The sequence below is a fragment of the Schistocerca gregaria genome, chromosome 3 (genome assembly GCF_023897955.1).
Source record: "Schistocerca gregaria isolate iqSchGreg1 chromosome 3, iqSchGreg1.2, whole genome shotgun sequence".
Taxonomy (NCBI): domain Eukaryota; kingdom Metazoa; phylum Arthropoda; class Insecta; order Orthoptera; family Acrididae; genus Schistocerca; species Schistocerca gregaria.
The window spans coordinates 104,336,808-104,361,972 of NC_064922.1; the positions used below are offsets into that span (position 1 = coordinate 104,336,808).

At 37.4% G+C, this 25,165-nt stretch overlaps 1 protein-coding gene across 2 annotated transcripts; it reads right to left on the bottom strand.

The window, feature by feature from the left end:
• Positions 1-251: 251 nt before the first annotated feature.
• On the bottom strand, positions 252-24,405 carry LOC126354087 (uncharacterized). 2 transcript variants are annotated; one of them, XM_050003470.1, is made up of 3 exons: positions 24,096-24,405; positions 10,411-10,601; positions 252-579 (listed from the first exon to the last, which is right to left on the bottom strand). In XM_050003470.1, exons 1-3 carry the CDS (start codon positions 24,193-24,195, stop codon positions 412-414), a joined length of 459 nt encoding a protein of 152 aa, XP_049859427.1. In that variant the 5' UTR covers positions 24,196-24,405; the 3' UTR covers positions 252-411. The 2 variants fall into 2 exon arrangements, with proteins under 2 accessions (XP_049859427.1, XP_049859429.1); XM_050003472.1 differs by having other exon boundaries at positions 10,411-10,597; positions 24,096-24,359.
• Positions 24,406-25,165: the final 760 nt, after the last annotated feature.

The window sequence follows — 25,165 nt, forward strand, 5'->3', positions numbered from 1 at the left end:
GTGGAAATATTGTTCCTAAAGGATGTATCTACACACTGTAAAACTTCAAACATGTAGAATAAAAGATGGATTTAAAAAAAAAATAGTGTGCATTTCTTTTGGAGTGACCCTCGTAGAATTACTGATAGAGGTTTTCAGATATGCTACCACAATACTTCTATCGCATTCACTGCTGACTCGTGTAAAGACTAGTCTACTCACAATGATCTACACGTGAAAATATATGCATATATGCTAATGAAATGTACATATTTTCTGAAGAGGTAGTTACTGAATTTATTACAAAGAAAATAAAAATAACAATATTACAGACGTGATTTTCAAAATTGTTACAATATATCAGCACAGACATGACTCAGAAGGTTGCTAGTTATCGTACACTGCATATTGATAATCGCCTGGAAAGACGGATTAATCTGTGTCTGCATTATCCTCATCACCAACAACAGCGACGTAGCAAAAGACTCCACAGGGTGGGATTGGCTGACCACACAGAAATGCACCACCATCTCTCGAAATTTTATGTAGCAAAGGTTTCGACCTTTTCTGTGTAGGAATGGCAGCAGGGCATGCTACTGGCTGCAAAAAAAAGGAGACATTACAACAGGATGTACTTAAGACAAATCGATGTTATATTGCTGTTCATAAAATAAATGAACAAGCTTATTGCAGTGCAAGAGAATAAATATCTAAACTGAAGACACCTAAATGTCGTTTTAGTTAATTCTGTTTAAGTTGTTTTTACCTGTTATCAGATGGTCGTTTTCAATGGGCACAAATGCGTTATTACCATCATTATTGCTATCATCTACACACTCAAACATGGCTTGGAGTTGAAAGTTTAACATCAACCATCAGATGCGCACCAAGAAAAACCATAAGTAACAGTAACTGATTGTATTATGAGTGGTTAAACAATCTTATTCTCAGAGAAGTGACAGACGATTCTCCTAAAATGGATATCGAAATCAAAGGATAAAGCACATTTGATATTAAGAAATCAGTCTTCGGAACATTGTAGCAGAAACAGAAAAACATAAAACATTAATGAATGAGATGAGGTACCTATATGAAAAGGATAACGTCTCTTGCTAAAGAGGAATTTAGAATGCTCATCACACAGTTGAAAAAGGAAAAACTTCCAAGTTAGTTAAAAGTAGAGTTTTTACAGGGTACAGAGGAAGAAATCACCTACTATCTGACAAAGCTATCAAATGAATATGTATTGGAAAGTCGCATACTGAGAGTATGGAAAAAGTAAAAGCTGTAAGCTGATGCAAAGGTACAAAAAGCTCTATGCAGCAAAAGTCACGTGTCTGTTTATGGTGCTGCACAATCTTCGAGAAATTCTATAATGCTCTTGCATCACAGAATGCACGGACTTGCTGAACAAAATCTAAATCAGTACAGTTACCGAAAAAAAATATCAATGCAAAACTCTACAAATAACATACTACATGGAGTAAACAATGTAACTGGAAATACAGTAGATCTGATGACATTGAATTTGCACTAGTATATGCAAACCTATGGATGTGTGCTCTTTTTATGTGGCTAAAAGACAGTATTGTAGCTTCTTGGTATACTACAAAGTGTAAACAATAGTTAACGGATTCCTGAAACCAGTCAACAGAAACTGTCCTGAAGCTTTGTCACCAGGATTCCATATTTGGACACGCTTCAGATGTTATCGCTATGGGTTTACTGCCAGAAAGTTAAGTAGAAATAATGCTGACAAAAGGAATCACACTTAGCAAAGATGAACTGTTACTGCAATGTCAGGGAATTCAAGAATCAATTTACAAGAGAACAGTAATCTGGTCCTAGATATAACATGTAAATGGTGTTTCAAGTCAAGCTCAGAGTAGCAGCTCACAAGGCTTTGTGTATGTTGCTGGAAGGGAGGCTATCCAGAACAGGGAACTCCTACAGCGTGTGAAGGGCGAAGCAGTCATTAAGAAGGAACTGTGGTGATACCTTGATGCTGGATCAGAAACAAAATGTTAATGACCATCTCATCAGAAGATGTGAGAAAGCATCAAAATTTTGATTATAAACATAAATAATTTTGCGTTATTATTAAAATCTGTTTGAATATATGACATGGAAACATTTCCTGCCATTTCCAAGTTTTGGAACAAACACTTGCGTATATAAGTTGCAAGTTTTAAAAATGTGAATGATCATGTTCAGGATGCAAATAAAATCTCTGCTGTAGTTTCCAAGGATATGCATAACAGTATTTCAGAAGTCATTCTGGTAATAATCGCCATCAATGCTATACACCTGAATGTGGAAAAAAGGCATTAATATACTGACTAAAGTAACAGAATGTATAGAATGTGAAAGATGTTAAAGGCAGAAGAACATATAATTTCGCACTAAATGTATAAAACAGACAAACCGTCACATACATGATCCTGGTAGAATGAATGACCCACTTTCTGTGTGAATTTGGTCCCTTTCTGTCTTATCCTCACAGGAGAAAAAAAATGTTCAAATGATTGTGAAATCTTATGGGACTTAACTGCTAAGGTCATCACTCCCTAAGCTTACACCCTACTTAACCTAAATTATCCTAAGGACAAACACACACACCCATGCCCGAAGGAGGACTCGAATCTCCTTCGGGACCAGCTGCACAGCTCACAGGAGAAAGGAACAGACATAGTAGTCTGTCAATGTTTAATGAAGTGCTGTGTGGAGAATTAAATGAAACTGCAGATAATAATTCATCACTGCTACCAAAATTATTCAAAGATATGAGATAGTCAAAAGGCAGAAAACAGACAACAGTCAGTGGCAGATGGAAGGCACACTGATGAAAGATTCTACCAGCAGTTCTCACTAGAGTCAGCTATAAGATAAAGCTGTCTTCAACATGAAGGTATTGCATTCTTGGTTCGACGATGGACAGGTTGCACTTTATCAATGTCTTTCACACTGGACATTACTCACCGTGCATCAGTTAAGTGGTACAGTTCAACTGCAACCGCCTCGTCAATTCGTCTTTACAAGACTCTAACCTCACACAATTAATACAACCCTGGTGCGACCACTATGCTGCACTTTATACCACCAAAATCATCTTCCACTTCAGTTACATGCCTACGTTAGCATTATCACATGGACACATCAAACAGGAGCATATCCTCCTACAGACTATTACGCAAGACTATGATCCAAACTTCACGTCTGTATGACTCCATTTTCCAATGGATGCGCGAATACCTCTAGAAACTGGAATCACTGTGGCTCGCACGCCGGTTTCACCACACGTCGAGGCCGTCATTTTTGTGCCTGCATCATCCCCTTGCATGCCCACTGTGCAGTGTGTCTCGTGTGGACAGCCCACCCCCAGTCCCCTCAATGAGACATCAGAAGAAGACAGTGGCGCCTCTCGTACTGCACAACGACAGGGTCAAACGTTTATCGAAATTACCACATTCTAAATCACCACAGCTCTACACGGATAGCCCTTGTGGGTAATATCCTTGATACACATGGATCGTCAGTGATGACATCATCAGGTTTGTGTGCCATGTCACACAATTTAGTGAATATTCAGAGGTTACCAGTGACCTGCTCCTATCGTTACCCGCTATGCCATAATACACTGGTGCCAAAAACATCATTATCAAGTGTTTATCACGCTCTCCAGAAGACGTCACATTATTCACAAGTTGCCATCTCATCTCTGGCGTCGTCTACATGCTCTCGTCGACAGTGTGTTCACCCTGTGGTCAGTGTAGTTGATAAAACTACCACAAAACTTGCAACTCCAATTGATATCACATGTCTCTGATCCTCTGCCTTGCCGACAGGGCATACCATATAATTCGTCATCGACACCTGTGTACGGATAAAGATCGCAAGAGTGACCCAATCGCCACCTTCTGCCTCCCCTCTCGTGCAGGAGACACGTCAGGTCATGTGTGACGTCAGCAACACCGGAGCTGCCATGCAGATAGCAGCTAGTGGCGCTACTGGCTCTGGCCCCCTTCCCTGCTCCTCCTGCCGTCGAGCAGTCTTCTACTGGTAGCCACTACAGTGGGGATGCCGCAAGGAACTGATGTCTTCCTTGCACACAGCTCCCAGATAACAAGTGCAGGTTAGTTTAGGCACTCCGTGCCACACAGTCGCAAGACGGTGCCACCTCCATCATCAGTCATCACTTCCTGTATCTTCTACCACTGGCAGACTCTACTTGCTCGACCGTGCAATTGACACATTATTCCTGGTGATACCAGTAAAGCTTCAAGAGTCGTTCTTCACGCCCTTGATCCTTCAAGCCTTGTACCCTCGTCGATGGTTCTACAGGTAGCCAAAAGCTCCAATATCATTGTCTGCAGTGCCACCATACTTCAGCTTCTCCTTACGCCCATGCTTCAATTTTCGTGAATCTTTTATGTCGCTGATGTGGACGAACCAGTCCTCAGGGTAGAATTCCTTCTCCATTTTGAACTCTTGCTGGACATTCACGCTGTCACCTTCCTTCATCATGTATCAGGTATGTACAAATCATGCTCCTTAACCCCCCTCTCCCACCCCTCCTGTGGTATATTGCAAACCCCTTGTATGAACATCCTCTGAGTGCTCTTCCCTAACTGCTTTTTTAGTCAGTCATTTCGCTGAATTCATGACTTAATACCACGACATACATATGCTACATGTCATCAAAGTCGTTCACTACCAGCTGATCGACGATGCATCTACAAGTCTGGCATGTACTCGCTGCACAGTTGATGACCTCACCACTTCACTGCCACCCTCGTTTGGGGATGCTGCAGACTCACTTGCTGCTCCTTCACTGACCTCACCAAGGACACAGTAAGTCAGTGAACCTCATTCCATTAATGTTGAGTGTGACACTCCCCCTTCCACAGCCTATGAGCCACTGGTTGACATGATTACTAAAAGTGCCCACTACAGGCTGATTATGATTGAAGGTCCTCCCATCTGGTACAAAGCTAACCACCAAACAACTACATCATGAAACGTTCGCAGTTCAAGAAGTCTTAGATGCTAGTTTCATATGCCTGTCTGATAGCAATTGCTCATCTCCTAAGAAAATGTACTTTTAGACTTTCTGAAGACTATTGCAATCTCAATGTATGTACTGTGATGGACAGCTATTGAATTACCTGTACTCAAGACTTTGCACAACAGATCCACATCACGCAATTCTTCAGCGTCATTGCCTGTCTAAAGGTTTACCATCAAATTCCTATACATAAAGATGATATTCCCAAGACTGACATTACCACACCATTTGGCCTATTTGAGTATTGCTTTATGTCCTACGGCCTGAAGAATGCAGTCCAAATATGTCAACGGTTCATTGACTCTTTGTTGATTACGAGTACATAATCAGCTTTCTTAGCTTATCTCAATGACATCCTCATTTTCCCCACCTCTACCAAGGAGCAAGAACAATATTTAACCCAAATGTTCAAAGTTATTTTGGACAATGGCGTTGAAATGAATTAAGACAAGCCATAATTCTGATGCTGTAACATTACCTTCCTCGGCCATACTGTCACCTCTGACAGAGTCTGTCCAACATCAGAGCAGGCTCCATTCGTTAAAGACCTGCCTCTTCCTATGATTTATTGGGACCTACGCCATTTCCTTGGCAGGATGAACTTCTTTTGGCTCCACATCTCCCGTGCTGCTGCACTTCAGGCTCCTTTGTCAGATTCTCTCATGGATAAAAGCACCTCCACCACACGAAAGGAGCAGTTATTCTCTGATGACATGACTCGCTCATTCAATGAACTTAGAACTTCTCTCTCTAATGTGGTGACCCTCGCACATCCGATTGCCGACATTCGTATTTTCATCACCATAGATGCAACAGATTCTTTTATTGGGGCTGTTCTACAACAATACATCATGAACACCTCACAATCTCTGCACTTCTTCTCCAAAAAACTTTCACCTTTGCAATGTAAGTAGTCAGCCTTTGATAGAGAACTGCTAGAAATCTATGAGGCTACACTTTACATCTGTGAGCACATAAAGGGGTGTGATGTCACTGTTTTCATTGGTAACTCACTGCTCACTGATGGCCTCCCCCCTCATAGCTTCCAGCACATGGACCTTATCTGTAATGTACTATTGCCGTCTGCTATATTAAAGGTGCTGACAATGTTGTAGACTGCATGTTGCCTTTGAACACTGTGTCCACCCCCCTTGAGCTGAACAAAATGGTTCACTGCACATATAGAACCCTGAATGTTAGGCTTATTATGTGACACCTCTTTCTCTCTGAACACTCAACTGTGCCAACTGCCTGTTTCTGCATCATCAATTTTGTATGACATGTCCACCAGAACACTCCATACTGTGGTCGTTGCACCCCTCCTCTTTAAAGTTTTCTAAGTCTTACATGAGCTGTCATACTCTAGTTTCAGGACTATCATGTGCCTGGCAGCTGAGCGTGTTGTTTGGCCTGGAATTTAGAGTGACTGCTACTCTAGGACTCACACATGCCTACCCTATCAATACAGTTAAGTTAGCTGCCACGCCCAGTCTTCAATGAGACACTTTGAGTTACCTAAAGTAGGTTTCGCTACATCTGTCTCGACCTCACCACTCTGCTGCCCCTCTCTGAAGGATTCAGATACAATCTCCATTATGGACTGCGACAACAGATGGGAGGAAGCCGACTTTGTCAATGATTTCGTTCTTCTTGCTCCATCAGTGTTCCTTACACTTGTTGAGTGTGTCTGCTGTCACATTGCTCAGTCACATATTCCTCCTCGCCTCCCCAGTTCCTCATCAATAGAATTTGTTACAAAGACTTCAGCAAATGTGAATTTGTCATGCTTTGTGATGGTTCTGTCCATACAGCCTTGCAGTCCCCTACTCAGGACCACACTGAGTGCTTAGCAGGTCAGTCAAGATAACAGACATTTCTCTCCATGTGTCAAGCGAGTGTGGACTCTCAACAAGGACCCCTCCCCCTCATACAAGCACAGGTTGATCCCTCCTCAAGTGTTGCCACATCCCCCCAGTACCTTGACTTGCAGCCCCCTTCCATTGATAACCACAGTAGATCATCTGATGTTTGTATTCCATGTGAATTGTCTCCCCCTGGTGCTACCACTTCCTCACTCCCCTGTATCAAGGGTTCTGCAGATCTTCCATATGCAAAATCTCAAACGAGTATTTTGAGTGATGTGCTTACCTTCGGCATGGTGACTTTCCACATTGATGTCTCCTGCACAGCACACTTTTCGCCCTTTCCTCAACTCCTTCTACATATTATCCTCATCCCTCCATTCCAAATCCTTGCTGATATGGACAATATTTCCACATCTATTGATACCAATGTACTTCTGACCATCTCTTTCCTCCTCATGCACACTCCCCCACCCACATGCGACCTCAACATTCCCATGTCCCATGTGGGCCATCTTCTCCACGCTCCTCTGGCTCCTAGACTATTTTGTCTTTCTTGTCACCATCGAGCTCCTCCTGTCATTGAAGAATGGTCCACTAATGCCTACCTTTGGGTCCTGCCATGGCATTACTGGTCAACCAGTGCTGCCAACCAACAGACACATGAACAAAAGTGTGTTGAAGATACTGCCTGTTCTGCTTGTCCTCTGCTCTGCTTCACACTGCCTGGGTGGGGAGATTCTGTCGCGACCATCTACCTCTGCACAATCGATAGTCTGGTCTCTGCAAGCTAACGTCTTTGGACCTCAGTTTGTTCTGACTAGCCCTGTTGTATTCATACTGTATAATTGTGAAGATTCAGAGTATTAAAGTGTTTACCAACTGCAAGTGTGTGTTCGTATTATACTATTGCCTGCATGGTACATGTACACCCACAAACTGTTATAAGTTGAGAAATAATGTATTGTCATGCTGTGAGAAGTGGAATGGTTGAAGTTTAGAATTATCCTTATTATTGGTATATGAACATGACAGTGATATCGTGCTGGATATATTGTATATACGGCAGTAATAATTCATTTTATATCGTTAAAATAATTAGCACTGCAATATATATTGGGCTTTAGCGTTCTGACTGACCATTGTTACATGATCTGCATTAGAGATCATTTTAGGATAGTACCTGGTTGACACATGCATAGGCTATAGTGTCACATTCCACAATACTTGCTTATGAAACTGCAGCTGCAATCATTCTTTCTAATAATTACTCTTTTGTCCATAAGATGCTCCAGTCCTAACATGGACAGTGTTTGGCAGTAGGGGGCTAAAGCCAAAATCTTCCGTATAGCAGCCAGACGTTTATATCAGTTATGTTGACAGGCATTCATGGGACAGTGGTGCTGCAAAATCTTAACTGATTATGGGAAGGTTGAGTGTTCGAGGTTTGCAGGAGCAACGAACATCAATATCCTAGTCTCTTGGTGTAGTATGTCACAGCACACCAGAACATCTCTGGCACATTTTTTCCATGACATCTAATATGAGCAGCAATGTGATCCAGTTTCTACCATTAATACAAAGGAATTTTATAAGCACTGAAATTATTGCTTCATTTTCCAATTGCACATCATGATCCTGACAGCCATCATCATCATCACTGGTCTCTGTATGAAGCAGTAACTGTACAAATGTGTGTTGAAGATATTGTAGGGAAGAAACTAAATTTTCTACAGAAATATTATATGCTCATGTGTACATTCCAGATCTTCAGAAGAGTAATGTTACGTTGCAATACTCTTGTGGCCTACCTAATTCCCCTAATTATGTGTAAAAAGACAGAGGATGCTGCTCTCATCAGAGTCTGCACTTCCAGAATGTGTAATTGGAAACAATGATGACATTTGACTATATATGTAGTTGCATTAGTAACTCATCAAAACATGAGTCAATTTTCAATTATTCTCAAAGTAGCCTCATCTAAAAATGGAATGTGCTATTGACTCAATTAAAGAAAATAATTTACATGTCTTGTCTGTACCCTTTAGCCACAAGGATTCATTTGCAATCCAATGGTTTTCTCTTGATACACAATTTTGGTATTGGTGATCATGATGAAAACCTTGCATGAGGGTCGTTCAATAATTAAAGAGACAAGTTGGTCTGGATAAAAATGTCTTTATTTTTAAAAACACTTTTCTGCTTTTCAATATAATCCCTCTAAATATTCACACACTTGTTCCAATGGGCTACAAGCTTTTTTTATTCTGACTGCAAAGAACTCTTTATTTTGACGTTTGAACCAATTTTCCACAAACTTTTTTCCGTCATTGCCCTGGAACGTCTAACCACATAAAGCCTCCTTCAGTGCACCAAGCAAGTGGAAATCACTACGAGAATGAGGCAATATTCCCAGCCCATTTTGTCCATGGTTTCACAGCTTAGATGAGCAATATGCGGACGTGCATTGTCTTGCTGGAAAATCTCACCTGTCCACTGAGATCCACAACATCTCTCTCTCATGGCTGGTATTACCTTGTTTAAAAGCAAATACGAGTAGTAATGGCTGTTTATTGTATGCTGCACAAAAAACTGGACCTTCAGCATCCCGAAACACCATCAACATGACTTTTCTTGCTGATGCCTGGGTTTTGAATTTTTTCTTGAAAGGTGAGTTGGTGTGCTTCCACTCCATGCTTTGTTTTTGTGATTCTGGGTCATAATAATCCAAGTTTCATCACAGGTTAGAATTTTGTTGAGGAAATGCTCACCTTGTCTTTCATAACGTTCCTTTAGCTCTCACTCTCAACCTTGTTTCCTTGTGTAGCTGCATCAACTAGTTTGGGACCCATCTTGTCCATGTTTTGCGGTACTTCAGCTTGTTATAGATAATGTTATGATCTGCACCAGTACTAACTTGAACCTTATCAACTATCATTTCCACAGTCACACAGCAGTCTGCACGAATAATTCGAATAATTCGACTTTCAAGAGAGGGATTTGAAACTGCAATTGGTCAGCCAGAATGGTGTTCATCAGTCAGTGAGTCACGACCATTTTTGAACTGCTCTACTCACTTTTAAAAATTTGCACGATACACACAACCCTCACCATAAACATTAGTCACCTTACTGTATACATTCACTGGTTTCTCGCCTTCAACAAGTAAAAAACGAATAACAGAATGTTGTTCAACTAATGTGCATGTTTTAAGTGGACTTACCATCTTGAAATGTATTTTTGAGGTTATAAACAAAACAATGTTGATACATCAGCTGAGCAGGGCTCGTCCCAGGGATGCCAACTTAAAGCCACGAAAGTAGTAAACTTGCCCTACCAACAGTTTTTACTCCAGACCAATTTTTCTGTTTAATTATTGAATGACCATCATAATAATGACAATGATAAATACAAATACTGAACTGATGAAAATACAGCTTAGTACAGGAGAATAATGAACATTACTTCTGATCTCATATGTTGTCCAGATTCTCATATACTTACAGTAGTTGATGGACATAAACATGGCTGTAGTGGTCCCACTGGAGGAAACATCGTGAAAGGTGGAATAAGGCGTTTCTCAACTTGCACAATTTTTGCAAGCTGACGGGCTAGATCATTTCGCAGGCTCATTTCTTTAAGAGATGAATTGCTCTTGGCCAGTTTCTTTAGCCATGCAGACGCCAGCGATCTGTCTTTCAGACAAAAATAAAATGAAATTAAAGATTAGATTTTACCATAGATCCACACTGAAGAAGTCCTTTAGGATGTAGAACATGTCATAAAAAAGGAATAAATAATACATATTGATAAAAAAAGAAAGAAGTCCCTTTCACAGAGCCTAAAAGAAGTTGTCCTCAGAAATGTAGAAATGTCGAAATATTTTAAGAGCCTATTTTATTTAAGATGTAATACCACAAAACATGCAAATGTACAGTACATTGAAGTGCATTTGATAGTTCTTACATTGATGTTTCCACACATCATCAAGAGAAAAATTAAATTACAGCAATTAGTTACATTGATCACATTAATGCACTGAAGATCTGAAGAAGCCAGATTTTCCAGAACACTCAAATTATTTGAGACTATTGATAATACATGAACATCAATACATTCAACTAAAAAATTCAGCAATGAGGTAGAAGAAATTAACCACAAATAATCATACAGTTTTCTCTTAAACTGCTCTTTGTTAGCAGTTAAACTTTTTGTATCCACTGGCAAGTTGTTATATATCCCTGTTCCTGAATATTGGAGACATCTCTGGACCAAAGTGCATTACTTTAACACTTTATGAAGATTATTCTCATTTATAGTAGTATTCAGTGATTTGAGTTGTTGGTTTAGAAAAGAAGTGAATTATCTATGATAGATATCGTTAAAGAAAAAAATATTGGGAAACAGTAGTTAGTACATTCTTCTTGAACAGGTCTGAAGGACATCCTTGAGTCGACAGCAGAAATAATATACTTCATTCTTTTGCACTTGGAAACTTTAGCTTGCCTTGATGAGCCATCCCCCCTCCCCATCACAAAACAAAAATCCTCACTTATGATTTTATGAAATGAAAGTAAGAGAAGTTTTTATATCACATATTTCTGACAATATCTTCATTGCAAATGAAGATTTACTTATGTGATTTAGTAACTCTGTAGTATGCTCCTCCCAATTGAATTTATTATAAAGTTATGGTCCCAAAAACATAGCACTGCCAATCTCCTATGTTGCCTGTCATCATCTTTTAGACATAAACTGAGGGGCAGTGGACTTCTTACAATTTATGAACTGCATATAGTTTGCCCTTTTAATACTACAACGATGTTTAGTGACAAATAAATAGATAGGAGCCATTTATTAATGTCCATGAAAATTTCATTATTTGACTTTCAAAAACTAAATTGATTTGATATTTATTTTAATGTTTCTACGATTTGAAAATCAAACAAACATGGGCTTTGGTAATGTTGCTGCTGAAAGTTCATTAATATATACAAAACCGTTGCCTTGTGAGGCACTATATGTAAATAGTTTCCAGTTTGATAATGACTAATAACTTAACACAAGATTCTTTCGTATTCACACCATTTTTCCCTTGCCAGAGACATGAGATTTGAAGTATTTTGTAGCATTTCTTGTTAAATCATAATATTCCAATTACTAAAAGGGATGTTTTGGTTTACACACTCTAGTGCCCTTCACAGATCGCAGAATATAGCAACAGTCTGTGGTTCATGGTCTAATGAATTAAGTACACTCTTGCTTTTTGAAACTCGAGGTGTGGTATTGACAATACACTGTTTGTAGTCAGAAGGTTAAGAAGCTTTTTGTGTGCAACAACGTGTCTTGAAAGAAGAGTCATATCTTGTTGTCACAGTATTATAATCAAGTACTGGTTTACAGTCTGTTACAAATAGCAGCAATCAGACATCATATTTGCTGATATAACAGCATATTCCTATGCGGAACACTGATATGAAAATAGTTGGCTGATTTTAACTTAATCCCTTACTATTACTATTGCTAATAAATCACACAGACCTATGTTATAGTGATGCTCAAATTAATTATATATACATTTCGCAGTTAAGTAAAATTTTCAAGGAAATTATGTTTTAATCTCAAAACATTATAGAAAAATAGGAAGTAAAACCAAGCTATCATGTAGCGAAGACATATTTTCTCCCTGCTTTATGTTATTACAATCAAAATTAAATACCATAAAAATTTTCTATAATTTCTTAAACTTTAATACTTGACAGTATGTAATTCTTATAAAAAAGATTTCTGAAAGTGTACTTAGGAATGTGCCATGTACTTATTTTGAAAACCAATTTATACTGTGCTCTCCAAATGCAACTCATGTATCAGTCATTATTTTGCTGTGTGGACACAAGAATTATTTTAAAACAGATCCCTGTCAATATTAATGCTAAATATTATTATAAATAGTGCAAATACAGAAGATAGAGCTTCTCAACTGAGGCAAGGCAAATGTGGAGAATTGCTGTAAGAAAAATGATTCATGAATGATGAAAAATTGTAGCAAAGGGAACAGTTGAAGAAGAGAGAGATTGCCTTTGTTGTACAAACAATGTGACAAAGCTGCATTAAAACACTATTTACTATTCAATGAAGATAAGAAAAGTTCAAACGATAATAGGTATCAAAACTCATTAGCCTACCACACTTGTACTGTATGAATTTTTACAGTTAATTGTTGCTCAAATTTTTTCATAGAAGACTCCTTCGAAACCCCTGAGAGACTCAATCTTATGTTAAGGCAGTCACTGTGAAATTATGTTCATACAGCAATGTAGTTCCAGGCTGAGAACAGCAAAATGAGAGAGAAAAACCTAAATTTTGTCTTCAAATGTTCATTTAATGAGAAAAATCAGTGAATGGTGCCACCATTTACATACCACTCCATTGTGAGATCGATGATATAACTATCAGCACCCATATAGGACTACAAATAATGTCCACTACTATCTAGAACTTAGCCAGCTACCTTTAGGAGACAGATATTTCCAATTAAAGTATGAGAACAAAGATCACATGCATTTACAAGAAAAAGTAATACAACTTATTGATGGCATACACTACTATTTGTAGCAGAATTCTAGAACATATTATACCATCACAAAAATAATGATACCTGGGGTTGCCAACCTTTTTTTCTTGACAGGACAGTCGTTTGATCAGCACTACCCTACTTGTCCTTTTTAAAACGCCAAACCTCTGTCAGTTTTTTTCACTGGCACACTGAAAACCTAGACTTGGAGAACTCTCAGTCCCACTTTACACTGGAGCAAACATCTTAGAAGATTACTGATGGTCTAAGTTACCTCCTCCTTCATCTATTACTTACCTAGAAGAACATTTTTAACTTTAGTGAAATTTTAAGTAAGTTAAATAATTCAGCATAAAATAATTTTTTTAACTTATTGATGATTTAAAGCTGAAAAAATATGGCTTTGAATACAGATGACCTTTATGGCAAAGTCAGATTAACTGTCGAGCAGGTATGCCTATGTATAAAGTGCGCCAACCACAAATAATGTTGTCTTCTTCCATTCTATTGTTGTTTTACAGTTGTGAACCTACATGTATTCCTTCATTATTGCGTCAGTTACCACAGTCGTAAGTTGTTTTGTTAGACGTCCAAACAAAGTGCAGTAATAGAAAACAAACTTCGAGATAGGTGAAAAAACTTACTATCCATGCAAGAAAGTGACCCAGATTCCAATCTACCAGAATAATCCCACAATGAAGCAGTAATCTATAAGGTAATTAGTATCAAAGAAGTGGGTCGTTGCTAGCTAATGTAACTGCAATTTTTAATGTTTAGAGTCGGTTGTTACAGTGTTGTAACACCTTTATACTGCATTATTGTTTAATTAAATTACTGTTTAATTAAACTATTGCTTAAATAAATAGTGATGTAGTTCATATAATGTATGTTTATTTCATTGTTGTTTAATTAAACTAAGTTTAAAATGTGATTTTGCTCATACATATTAATCTTGTTAATATACTTTACATTTGTATGAAATACAATGTGTACCCCTCATGTTATAAAACACAGTATGTCTGCTCAAGGATTAATTCCAAAAAAAAATAAAAAATCTTGACTCTGTTCAAGTGTCTGAACATTTTACAAAATGGAAAATATCAAGTGACAAATAGAGTATGCTTTAAACTGTGCTGGTAGTAATGGTGTGAAAATTTCTGAAATAGTTGCATATGGGATATTAATTTCCATAACATAAGCATATAGTGAAAGAATTGTCTATGCTACGGAAAGTAAATGATGAAATGAACAAAATAAATCTTAAGCTGAACTTCTAAAAAATAAAATATTTTTATACAATTTTTAAGTTTAATCGAAAGTTATGAATTTGCTGGAAAAATACATTATCCACATTTTGACAACTTTTACATAAAAATAGAACAGATACAATTTTAAAAATTGAAATCTGGCTCTAACTGCCACACATTTCAGGTTTCAAATATTTCAAAAAAGTATTTCTATATTTTTTTTAATGCTTTTAGTGAATTATAATGATTTCTAACGTTAATTCTGAAGTTGTGTCACAAAACTTTACAACAATAACAAAAGTGAATGTATTATGCATATATTTTGTAGTGTCTAGGCTGTGATAGTGTTCTCTATGTTATCTCCTGTCGTTTATGCCCCTGTTCTCAATTGGATTAGTTTATACCTAAATCTTTTTTATTTTGAATCCATGCAGCTAGCAAGCTGAATAGTTTTGCTCATATTACTAAAGAACCACTTCTTGTGGTGTATTAATGCACAACTGTTTTGTGACAATGAAGTTTGTCCTTTCTCATATTACACCTACGCTAGCTGCAGTTTAAACTAATCCGTTTAGTTTCGTGATTTACAGAAACCTTTATATTCTTTTGTCCTGACAGTAACTGAAGAGCCATGGAAACTGGTATACCTGCCTAATATCATGTAGGCCCCCCATGAGCACACAAAAATACCTCAATACCACGTGGCATGGACTCAACTAATGTCTGAAGTAGTGCTGGAGGGAACTGATGCCATGAATACTGCAGGGCTGCCATACATCCGTAAGAGTATGAGAGAGTAGAGATCTCTTCTGAACAGCACTTTGCAAGGCATCCCAAATATGCTCAATAATGTCTATGTGTGGGAAGCTTGGTGGCCATCGAATGTGTTCAGACTCAGAAGAGCCACACTGTAGTAACGCTGGACGTGTGGGGTGTTGCATTTTCCTGCTGGAATTGTCTAAGTCCGTCAGAATTCATAATGGACATGACTGGATGCAGGCGATCAGACAGGATGCTTACATATGTCACTTGTCAGAGTCGTAGCTAGACGTATAAAGGGTCCCAATCACTCCAACTGCACATGCCCCACACCATTACAGAGCCTACAGTAGCTTGATCAGTCCCCTGCTGATCTGCAGGGCCATGGATTCAACAGGTTGTCTCCATGCCCATACTCGTCCGCCCACTCTATACAGTTCGAAACGAGACTCGTTCGACCAGGGAACATATTTCCAGTCATTAACAGTCCAATGTCGGTGTTGATGGGCCCAGGCGAAACATAAAGCTTTGTGTCGTGCAGGCATCAAGAGTACAGGGTATGCTTTCAGCTCCAAATACCCATATCGATGATGTTTCGTTGAATCGTTTGCATGCTGACACTTGTTGATGGCCCAGCATTGAAATCTGCAGCAATTTGCGAAAGGTTTGCACTTCTGTAACGCTGAATAATTCTCGTCAATCGTCGTTGGTACCGTTCTTGCAGGATCCTTTTTATGGCTATAGAGATGTAAGAGGTTTGTGTTATACTGTATTCCTGATATTCACAGTACTCTCATGAAATGGTCGCACAAGAAAATCTCAACGTTATCGCTACCACGGAGATGCTGTCCCATCGCTCATGCGCCGACTATAAAACCACGTTCAAACTCACTTTAATCTTGATAACCTGGCATTGCAGCAACAGTAACTGATCTAACAACTGAGCCAGACACTCGTTGTCTTGTATTGGCGTTGCCGACCACAGCGCAGTGTTCTGCCTGTTTACATATCTCTGTATTTGAATACACATGCCTATACCAGTTTCTTTGGCACTTAAGCGTATACTGCTACTGATTAGAAGATCGCTTTTTAGTGTATCTATATCTGCTGCCTCAATGTTACTCGTCATTAAAAGTGATAGAAGAAGACATGTGAAAGCAATGGAGAAAAACTGAATCACTATATCTGGCTTTAAAGATAAGACTGAAAAGAAGTAAAGCTGTGAGGACGGGGCGTGAGTCGTGCTTGCGTAGCTCAGTTGATTTGCCAGCACAGTAGCTCAGCGTGTTCGGTCAGAGGGTTAGCTGCCCTCTGTAATAAAAAAAAAACTGAGTTAATCGATCAACAAAGATCTTAAAAGGATGTATTACGACGTCCGCCCCGAGCAGATGCAACGAACAAATACGAACAAAATAAGATTAAAAAAACAGAAAGAAGGGTCAAGTATATCCTCAAGACTTGACTACATTACATCATGGTAATATTTCGTAGTTTATTCACATTTTACTGGATCCAGGCCTGCGCTGTAGCAACAAAGCTTTAGTAAATTCAGCTAGTGAAAGTAAATACACCATAGGAAAGGGTACAACACTAAATGTATTACCAAGGAACTGCTCTTTGTGGCATACAAATGCACAAACGTTTTGTGACGTTGAAATATGTCCTTATGCTGTGGGAAGTTTCATCAAAATCGAAGACACACATACACATACAAACATACATACGGACAGAGAAAGGGGGGGGCGGCGAGATTTTTGTTTTTATACAACCAATTGCTTTCCAAAATAACGTTAATTTTCGTGGTTTTCATGAACATCTTTTCCATGAACATCTCCAGTAAAAATCTACATTTTCTTTGAGGAACAGCTTGTTTAGCTACAATATGAACGTAATTGTTGGGATTCACTCGGCATGATTGATAAACATCACCATGAAATGTATCCATTCGAGTTCACTATTGCATTTTTGCACACAAAATTTCGACGATTGATTATGTTATCAGTATCAGGTGAAACTGCATAGATACTGGTGCAGTCTGACTGGAGTCCAAGTAAGAAACACATACAAGAATAAAACTATTTATTGTAATGTCTAGGTAGCTATAATTTCTTCATATATAAGGCGATCAGATGTCAGTTGAAAAATTGGGATTTATCGAAGTGACAGTTTTCTGTGGTAATGACTATATGACCTGCAGATGACAACAACATGCTGGTAAAACTGGTGAACTTATACAATAAGGAATGTCTAGTGGTGTAGACACTACAACAAAAAGTTTTATATTTTACTGGGACCCCACACTCCATAGTTTAATTTAATCATGAACATTTCTTGGTTGATTTGGGGAGGGGGGGGGAGGAAGCTGGAACAGGGAAGGATAGGGAAGGAAGTCAGCCATGCCCTTTCATAGGAACCATCCCAGCATTTGCCAGAAGCGATTTAGGGAAATCACAGAAACCTAAATCGGGATGGCTCGCCATGGGTTTGAACCATGGTCCTGCTGAGTCCGAGTCCAGTGTGCGAATCATGAAAATATATAAGAATACCATTCTCAGCACCCAGAAAAAATTTGCTTAGTCCTGGCATTGTATGCACCAGAATAAGATCGTTAATTAGTCAAATATATGCTGTTTACAATGTGAAAAATCGTTTGTTTTTCAACAAATAAAGTATCTTCTTCGAAATTTATTCACTGTCAAAACATTTACTTAGCAGCAAAATTCATTTTTATGTCATGCAGTTTCTTCTTTGCATAAAGAGAAACTTGTGAAACTGTCCAGTGACTTTCACTTGTGACTTAGTGGTAATGGTTGCTGTGACATAACTTATTAATGGACATTTTGAATTGAAATTTGTTTTTATTTTATTCGTGATTTGGTGTCATATTGTCTTTGAATTTGAGAGAAAATACATTTTTAATCTCTGTTGTGTATGAGAAAGATGATATGTATCTTTGTTTCAGCAGGAATTACAATATTTCGTCGATTTGTCAGTCTTTCTTTCCCTTGTGATAAATATTATGTTCTTTTTTACAAACTCGCACTTTGTGTCATGGTGCTGAGTAGGGCTGTAGAGAATTTGGTTATTCTGTTTCTTTCCAATAAATGGTGAAAGTTCTAGTGATATCAGCAATCATTTAGATTTACTTCTAGTACAGTATGTATGTATATTTGTAACTGTGAACTACAGTCTCCACTTAAGCTACATAGCAAAAGTGCGTTTTACCATGCTAGCTTCAATGGTATTATGATATTTTTTATTTATGCTATTTATTACAGCTTCCACTATACCTGTCGACATTTTTTGTGTCCTTCTATTCGTTTTATTTCTGATAAATAGTTAGTGTTCTTGTGATAACCATCTCGATTTACTGCTGATACTTGCGCATGTACATAACTGCTTATGGAACTGCTTGAGATACGTATCTAAAGTATATTTTGTGACACTAGTACTTCATACAATTTATCCTTAAGGTCGTGTTGTATGTGGTGGTATGCATTACAACTGCAGATCTTCTTTTATGACATTTGATTCATTTTCTTTTCAGTAATTTTTTCTCATATTATTCTGTGACTGAACATAGTAGATGCAACAAGGAGATTAGAATAAAGGGAGATGCCACTACACAAGCTTATAACAGGCATTGACTGAAGCCAGGGGGCAGTGCAGTAAACCATCTTGTTAAGACCAAAACAAGGGTTTCTCCCTTAAAACCTTTGTGAAACTTATTCTCACTACTTGAAAGCCACTGACAGGCAGTCACATTTGAGTATGAACTTAGATACGACTTTTGTAGAGGACTACTCATAATCATACGGTTGAGAACTAACTTGCTTACAGAAAATTTTATTATTAAGCATTGACTACATCACAGCAAAAGAGCTGACCATTTTAACTATCATCATTTGGTAAAGTGAACAATTGGCACTAATAGTAACATCTGCCCAGGGACTAAGATGATCAAACTTCGCATTTTATGTCCACTTCAGTGAATATCGCCCAGTAACCTTGCCACAATGGTGGTATCAGTTCCTGTCAGATCACTGAAGTTAAGCAATGTTGAACAGGCTCTGTTAACGGTATACTGCGCCTTCCACATCGATGGCAATTGGTTCTACACAACGCTGCTGACTACTCTGAAGGACATTAACAGGTGCAAACATGTAACTCTTTTGTATTGGTGGTGAATAAATAGTTGCCACTGTTTAAGCTCCAACCCTCCTATATTTCAGCCATGATTTTAACTTACTATTATAATAACTAATGCACAAAGTTTGAGCTATGATTCCCATAAAAATGAATTTTAACAACAAATGGGTTATAGATTTAAATCATAATTTTATTTGTAACAAAACAATATTCCAGTGCATTCTAAAATTAAATGTTTAATTCACATTGACAAACAAAATAAACGTAATGCTATTTTGTCAAAAACCGACATTTTGAGCTCATGACTGTGTACAGAATACAGGTTGACTCTCACACAGAAGATAACAGCAATAAGCCACATTTTACAGTGCTATTTACTTATTTAAATATCGCCATTACCAGTTTTGAACCGAGAGGTTTATCTTCAGACAGCTAGTTCACTTTTTACATTACCTTTCGCCTTTAGTTTTCCCAACTGCTAAAACTTCCTTGCAATGGTGGTACTGATGAAAAATCCGCGACATTATGTTCCAGTGGAGACTGCTTACGATCTTGCAGTTGCGAAAATTGTATGATGCACTTTTTTTGGATGTATATGTATGCACATAACGTAAAGCACCACACACACACACTAAGAAATTAAAAACCTGTCCATTCAAAACTGGCAATTGCGATATTTCAATAAATAAATAGCATTGTAAAAAGGGACTGGTTTCTGTTATCTTCTATGCAAGGGTCAATATATAAATGTTTGTTAAGCAGAATGATTTATCACAATTCTAGTTCACTGTCCTTCAATGACAAATAGATTATTGTATTTGCATTTATTTTTGTTTCTGTGAGTAAGGATCTCAGAATTCTCACTTCAAGGGCCATACTAGACTTAACATCAAGTGATCATCAAGCGACCACTGATGTCTCAAGAGAATACTGCACAAACAAAATCTTATTTAAGCATTTACCCATAACTTCACCAGTCATTAAATTAGTGGAATTCAGTGGACATACATATTGCATAAATGTATCATATATAACACTGACATAATCATATTCTCTTGTTGAATAAAGGTCAAGCATCAATTCAGAGGCCTCTAAGCTGAGTCACATTTTTTAAGAACAGCAGAAACTATTGTCTTTGCAAACTGATGTGACAACTCTTCATTTACATTGGATATACTGTAGTACTCCTCATGTATGTAGTCCATCTTCTGGAAGGTCTTTATCACATGATTCAGATAACTATTTCACTATTTGAGGCAAAACTGATGACTGCTGAAGAAGCTTGATGTCGTTCCTCCTTTGCATATTTACATCACTCACGCTGTACAATTTTCTGTTGGTCTATTTAGATTGATTGGGGGGGGGGGGGGGGATGTCTCTTGGCAACACTAAGAAGCAAACAAATGCATAAAATTAGCATTAAATGTCAAAGGTTTTATGTGCATAAATTATTATTGCTTTCCAGAGTGTTAGTTCCCAAAATAAAGAAGACTCTTCCAATATAACAGTTAGCACAGAGCAGAATAATCACATATGCACACATGTTGAAAATTTTCAATTTGAAAATTTTCAATTTGTAATTTTTCACTAGACGCAACCTGCATTCACTGAACTATCTCAAACGTAAACGTTTAAGTGAAATATAGAGTGCATAGACAACTGCTGTGACACCAGCTCCCATCCGCAAAGGAAAATGGGTTGAACATCAATTTCTATCAAATAAATAGCATTATCCATTGAAACACTATAGTTACTCAAAAAAATTTAGTCCCGCTTCCATTCTGCATGTAGAACAGAAACAATGAAAAATATAAGACTCTTGTGTGAACACATGACAATGAATTTCGAACAAATTGAGTTTTGAGGAAACAGTTTGTACATATTGTGCTGCATTTGACTGGTGTGTTATATATCGTTGCAGTGCTTGCATCCACAAGATTTCCCTTCCACTGTCCTTCAAGAACCTACATGTTATAAACATAAAAGTCAGTGAGGAAATCATCGAAACTAATAGTCAATATTCAAACCAAAAATATTATTTTAGCTTAATCATTTTCAGCCCAAGTGATGTAGATTTATGAATAGGTACTACCGTGCTACAGTTTTATACTTGACATGGCGAAACTTTGGCATACAATAGTTTAGTGTCACTGGCTTGTAAAAAAGGCCAAATTGTTTTAGCTGAAATTTGGGTAAAGATTGGTTTCTATTTGCAATTGAGGCTGACGTGTTACATGTTCAAGTTTTTGGTGGATCTTTACAATAAGACTATGAATATTCAGATGCAGAAGCCATCAACATGAGCACTCACAGATTGAAACTCTGGTGCAAGTTTTATTTCACTCGCCTTTGGGAGTGAATAACTGCAGTGAAAAAAATACATTATGCCATGAATAATTTTATGACAAATTGTCCTCACAGTGTTTTACACATAAACATTTTGCATTTGTTCCATATGCCATAGCACCCATAGAACACAAAAATAAAAATGTTTCTGCCAGGCTGCATATGAGCTCATCTGAAACGAAGCACTCCTATTGGCTCTTTATTTTACTTTTTTATTTTACATGTATAGTTCCGTATGATCAAATTGAGGAGAAAATTTCCAAGGGTATGGAACGTGTCAGTGCACGAAATTAAAACATGAAAGTAATAACAGATAAAATAAAATGTTTATGAATCCAAAGAAGACAAGCCATAAGTTTCTGTAAACCCAATCACCAATGTAACACAGGAATCAGCTTAATTTTTCAAGGAACTCTTCGATAGAATAGAAGGAGTGACCCATGAGGAAAGTCTTCAGCTTCAATTTGATAGTGTGTGGATTACTTCTAAGATTTTTGAATTCTTGTGGTAGTTTATTGAAAATGGATGCAGTAGTTTACTGCACAGCTTTCTGCACAAGAGTAAAGGAAGTGCAATCCAAATGCAGATTGGATTTCTGCCTAGTACTAACTGAGGGAAAGTTGCTAATTCTTGGGAATAAGCTTATATTATTTACAACACACGTCAGTAAATTATATACATACATACATATATATATATATATATATATATATATATATATATATATATATATATATATATATATATATATATATTGAGAGGCCAATGTCAGAATTCCCAGATTAATGAACAGGGGTCGACAAGAGGTTCGAAAACTTACACCAATTATGCACAAAAACCCCACCACTGACCCAAAAATATCCTTTGAGAATGGGAAGAGTTACCTCAAAATACAATACCATACGTCAAAAGCAAATGAAAATAAGCAAAGTAGGCTACTTTTCGTGTTCAACACTCACTCACTTCAAATACCATTCCAGTAGTAAAAATGGCAGCATTAAGTCTTTTAACAAGATCCTGAATTTGGCTTTCCATGACAGTTTACTACCTATCTGACCACCATTAAATCTGAACCGTTCAGTTTCACTAATCATATGCCTGTTTGGTGAAATTAAAACGTTGGGTTTTGTTAAATTATGTGTTAGAAAATGTAAAAATGGAGTCCTACTGTGATTAAGTATTAATTTATTTTCTACAAGTCATGAACTTATGTCATGAATTGCAGTATTTCAAAGAGTGCCAATGTTGCATTCATCTTGCTACCCTCTATTGCTATTGGTTATTCTCGTTTCAGCTGAGCTGTCCCTAATGCTAAGTGTTTGTCTTGCTTCTGATGCAAATCGTGGGTTGCGGAAGGAAAGTGGTGTCCCGAAGTTAAAGCGACTGTTATCTATCTGTCATGGCTAAAACAGGCATGACTCGAGTGGCAGCACAGGAATTTGGATGTTTCCACACATAATTTCGGTGCCGCCACTCGAATGGCGACCAAGTCGCATCAGTTTTGTTGCATATGTGCATTTGATAACACGGCTATAGTATCGCAGTTTCTTCACTGTTCCCTTTTGTTTGGCGCCTTATAATATGGAATAATAAAATAAAATCTTCTACAATTAACCTTAAATGTAAAGATACAAAATGATAAAGTTCTCATATGTGGTCTTGTAATATATATCAACTATAGATACTAGAAGACAAGACAACAAATGACTGACAAAAATTACACAGGGCCAATATAAACCTCAAAATGAAACGTAATATGGTATCGAACTGATCTATGTTGCAAATAACAACAAATGATATAAAATAGTCACTTACGACTAATTGAAACATCAAATCACAAATCAAAGCAAAACTACACCCATATATGAGACACTTAGAGAGGGAAATGTCATATGGACTACTCACCCTTGTGTAGATAATCAGGATTTAGGTTTAAAATTATAGACCAGTTTTTGCCAAAATTATGCTTAGATCACAGGCCAGCCACATGGCGTACAACTGCAGTTCTATTATAGTATGTCATATGGAGTTGAATGGTGGCGCTCTTCTATATCGATGTCGTCACTATCGGCACTACAATGAGTATGAAAGATATTCTGTTTTGATATGCTTACCTACAGGAGACGTTAAATTGTTGATGTAGCATTTGATGGTAAATTCTCGCTTATTAAACTCGTAATTGAGTTCTTTCAAAAGATCATCTACTTCAGACATTTTTCTTGGATACTAAAACGCATGGAATTGGGAGATAAGAAGATAATAACACTTGCAAAAATTACAATATATTTCCAAAATAATTAAAAATATACTAAGATTTTATTCCCTTTTAAATATATAGAGGTTATAAAAAGTTTTATTTCGTTTCTATGGATACTGTTATACTTCTTATGTTTAAAACTATGTTTACAGCCTGGCTTCCCATATCTCTGGTACAGAAGTTCGTATAGTCGTCTGTTATTGTATAAGAATGTCAGAATAACATTATGAATTCTTAGTCTGAGTTATCTGTTACTTGTTTCCTAATACGTGCTGTGACAAAGTCTCATGTAGCGGAAACAGATTTAAATTCTTAAGCAACTTGTTTTATGAGGAGTATAGTTTCATACTTTTCTCAGGAAATGAGAACATGAAGTTCTGTAATGGAAAAGCGTATAGGGTAATAGTGACAAATAAATTGTCTAAAGTTTAAGTAGTAAGGCGTATGTAAAGATAACACTAAAACTGTTTCATAATATTCCCGTGCGCTCCTGGGTCTTTGCAAACGATGTTTTCTGTGGAAAACTACTATCAAACATTCGATAGATAATGGTTTAACACGATCATTTGTAAATAAGAAGCACAGAATCATTCCACAGTTGCTTGTAGGAATAACATTCAAAACAAAGAACTAATATTGTCATTAGGATTAAAAATTGCTATGCATTTTCGGCTTATTTCGGGACATAATCGCCAATTTGTCGTATATTAACAAAAACAATGCTACTGGTTAACGTCTATTAAGTTGCATGGCGACGACACCTTTGCATTTGCGTACTACTGTCAGTTGCAAGGGAACGCGTTTATGAAAGGACCCAGCGGCATTTGTTTGTATTTGAGTTTATACATGATTGTCATTTTGAACTAAAGTCGAAGATAAATTGAAGACCGTATGCTGTGGTTTACAGCATCAGTTTTCAATTACGAT

Excerpts from the sequence above, each read along its gene's own strand:
- LOC126354087 (XM_050003470.1), bottom strand. The coding sequence starts at position 24,195 with ATGTCTGAAGTAGATGATCTTTTGAAAGAACTCAATTACGAGTTTAAT. Across the intron at positions 10,602-24,095 it reads CAATTTAACGTCTCCTGTAG|ACAGATCGCTGGCGTCTGCA; the intron begins GTAAGCATATCA and ends TTTGTCTGAAAG. Across the intron at positions 580-10,410 it reads GTTTATGTCCATCAACTACT|CCAGTAGCATGCCCTGCTGC; the intron begins GTAAGTATATGA and ends TTTTTTTTGCAG.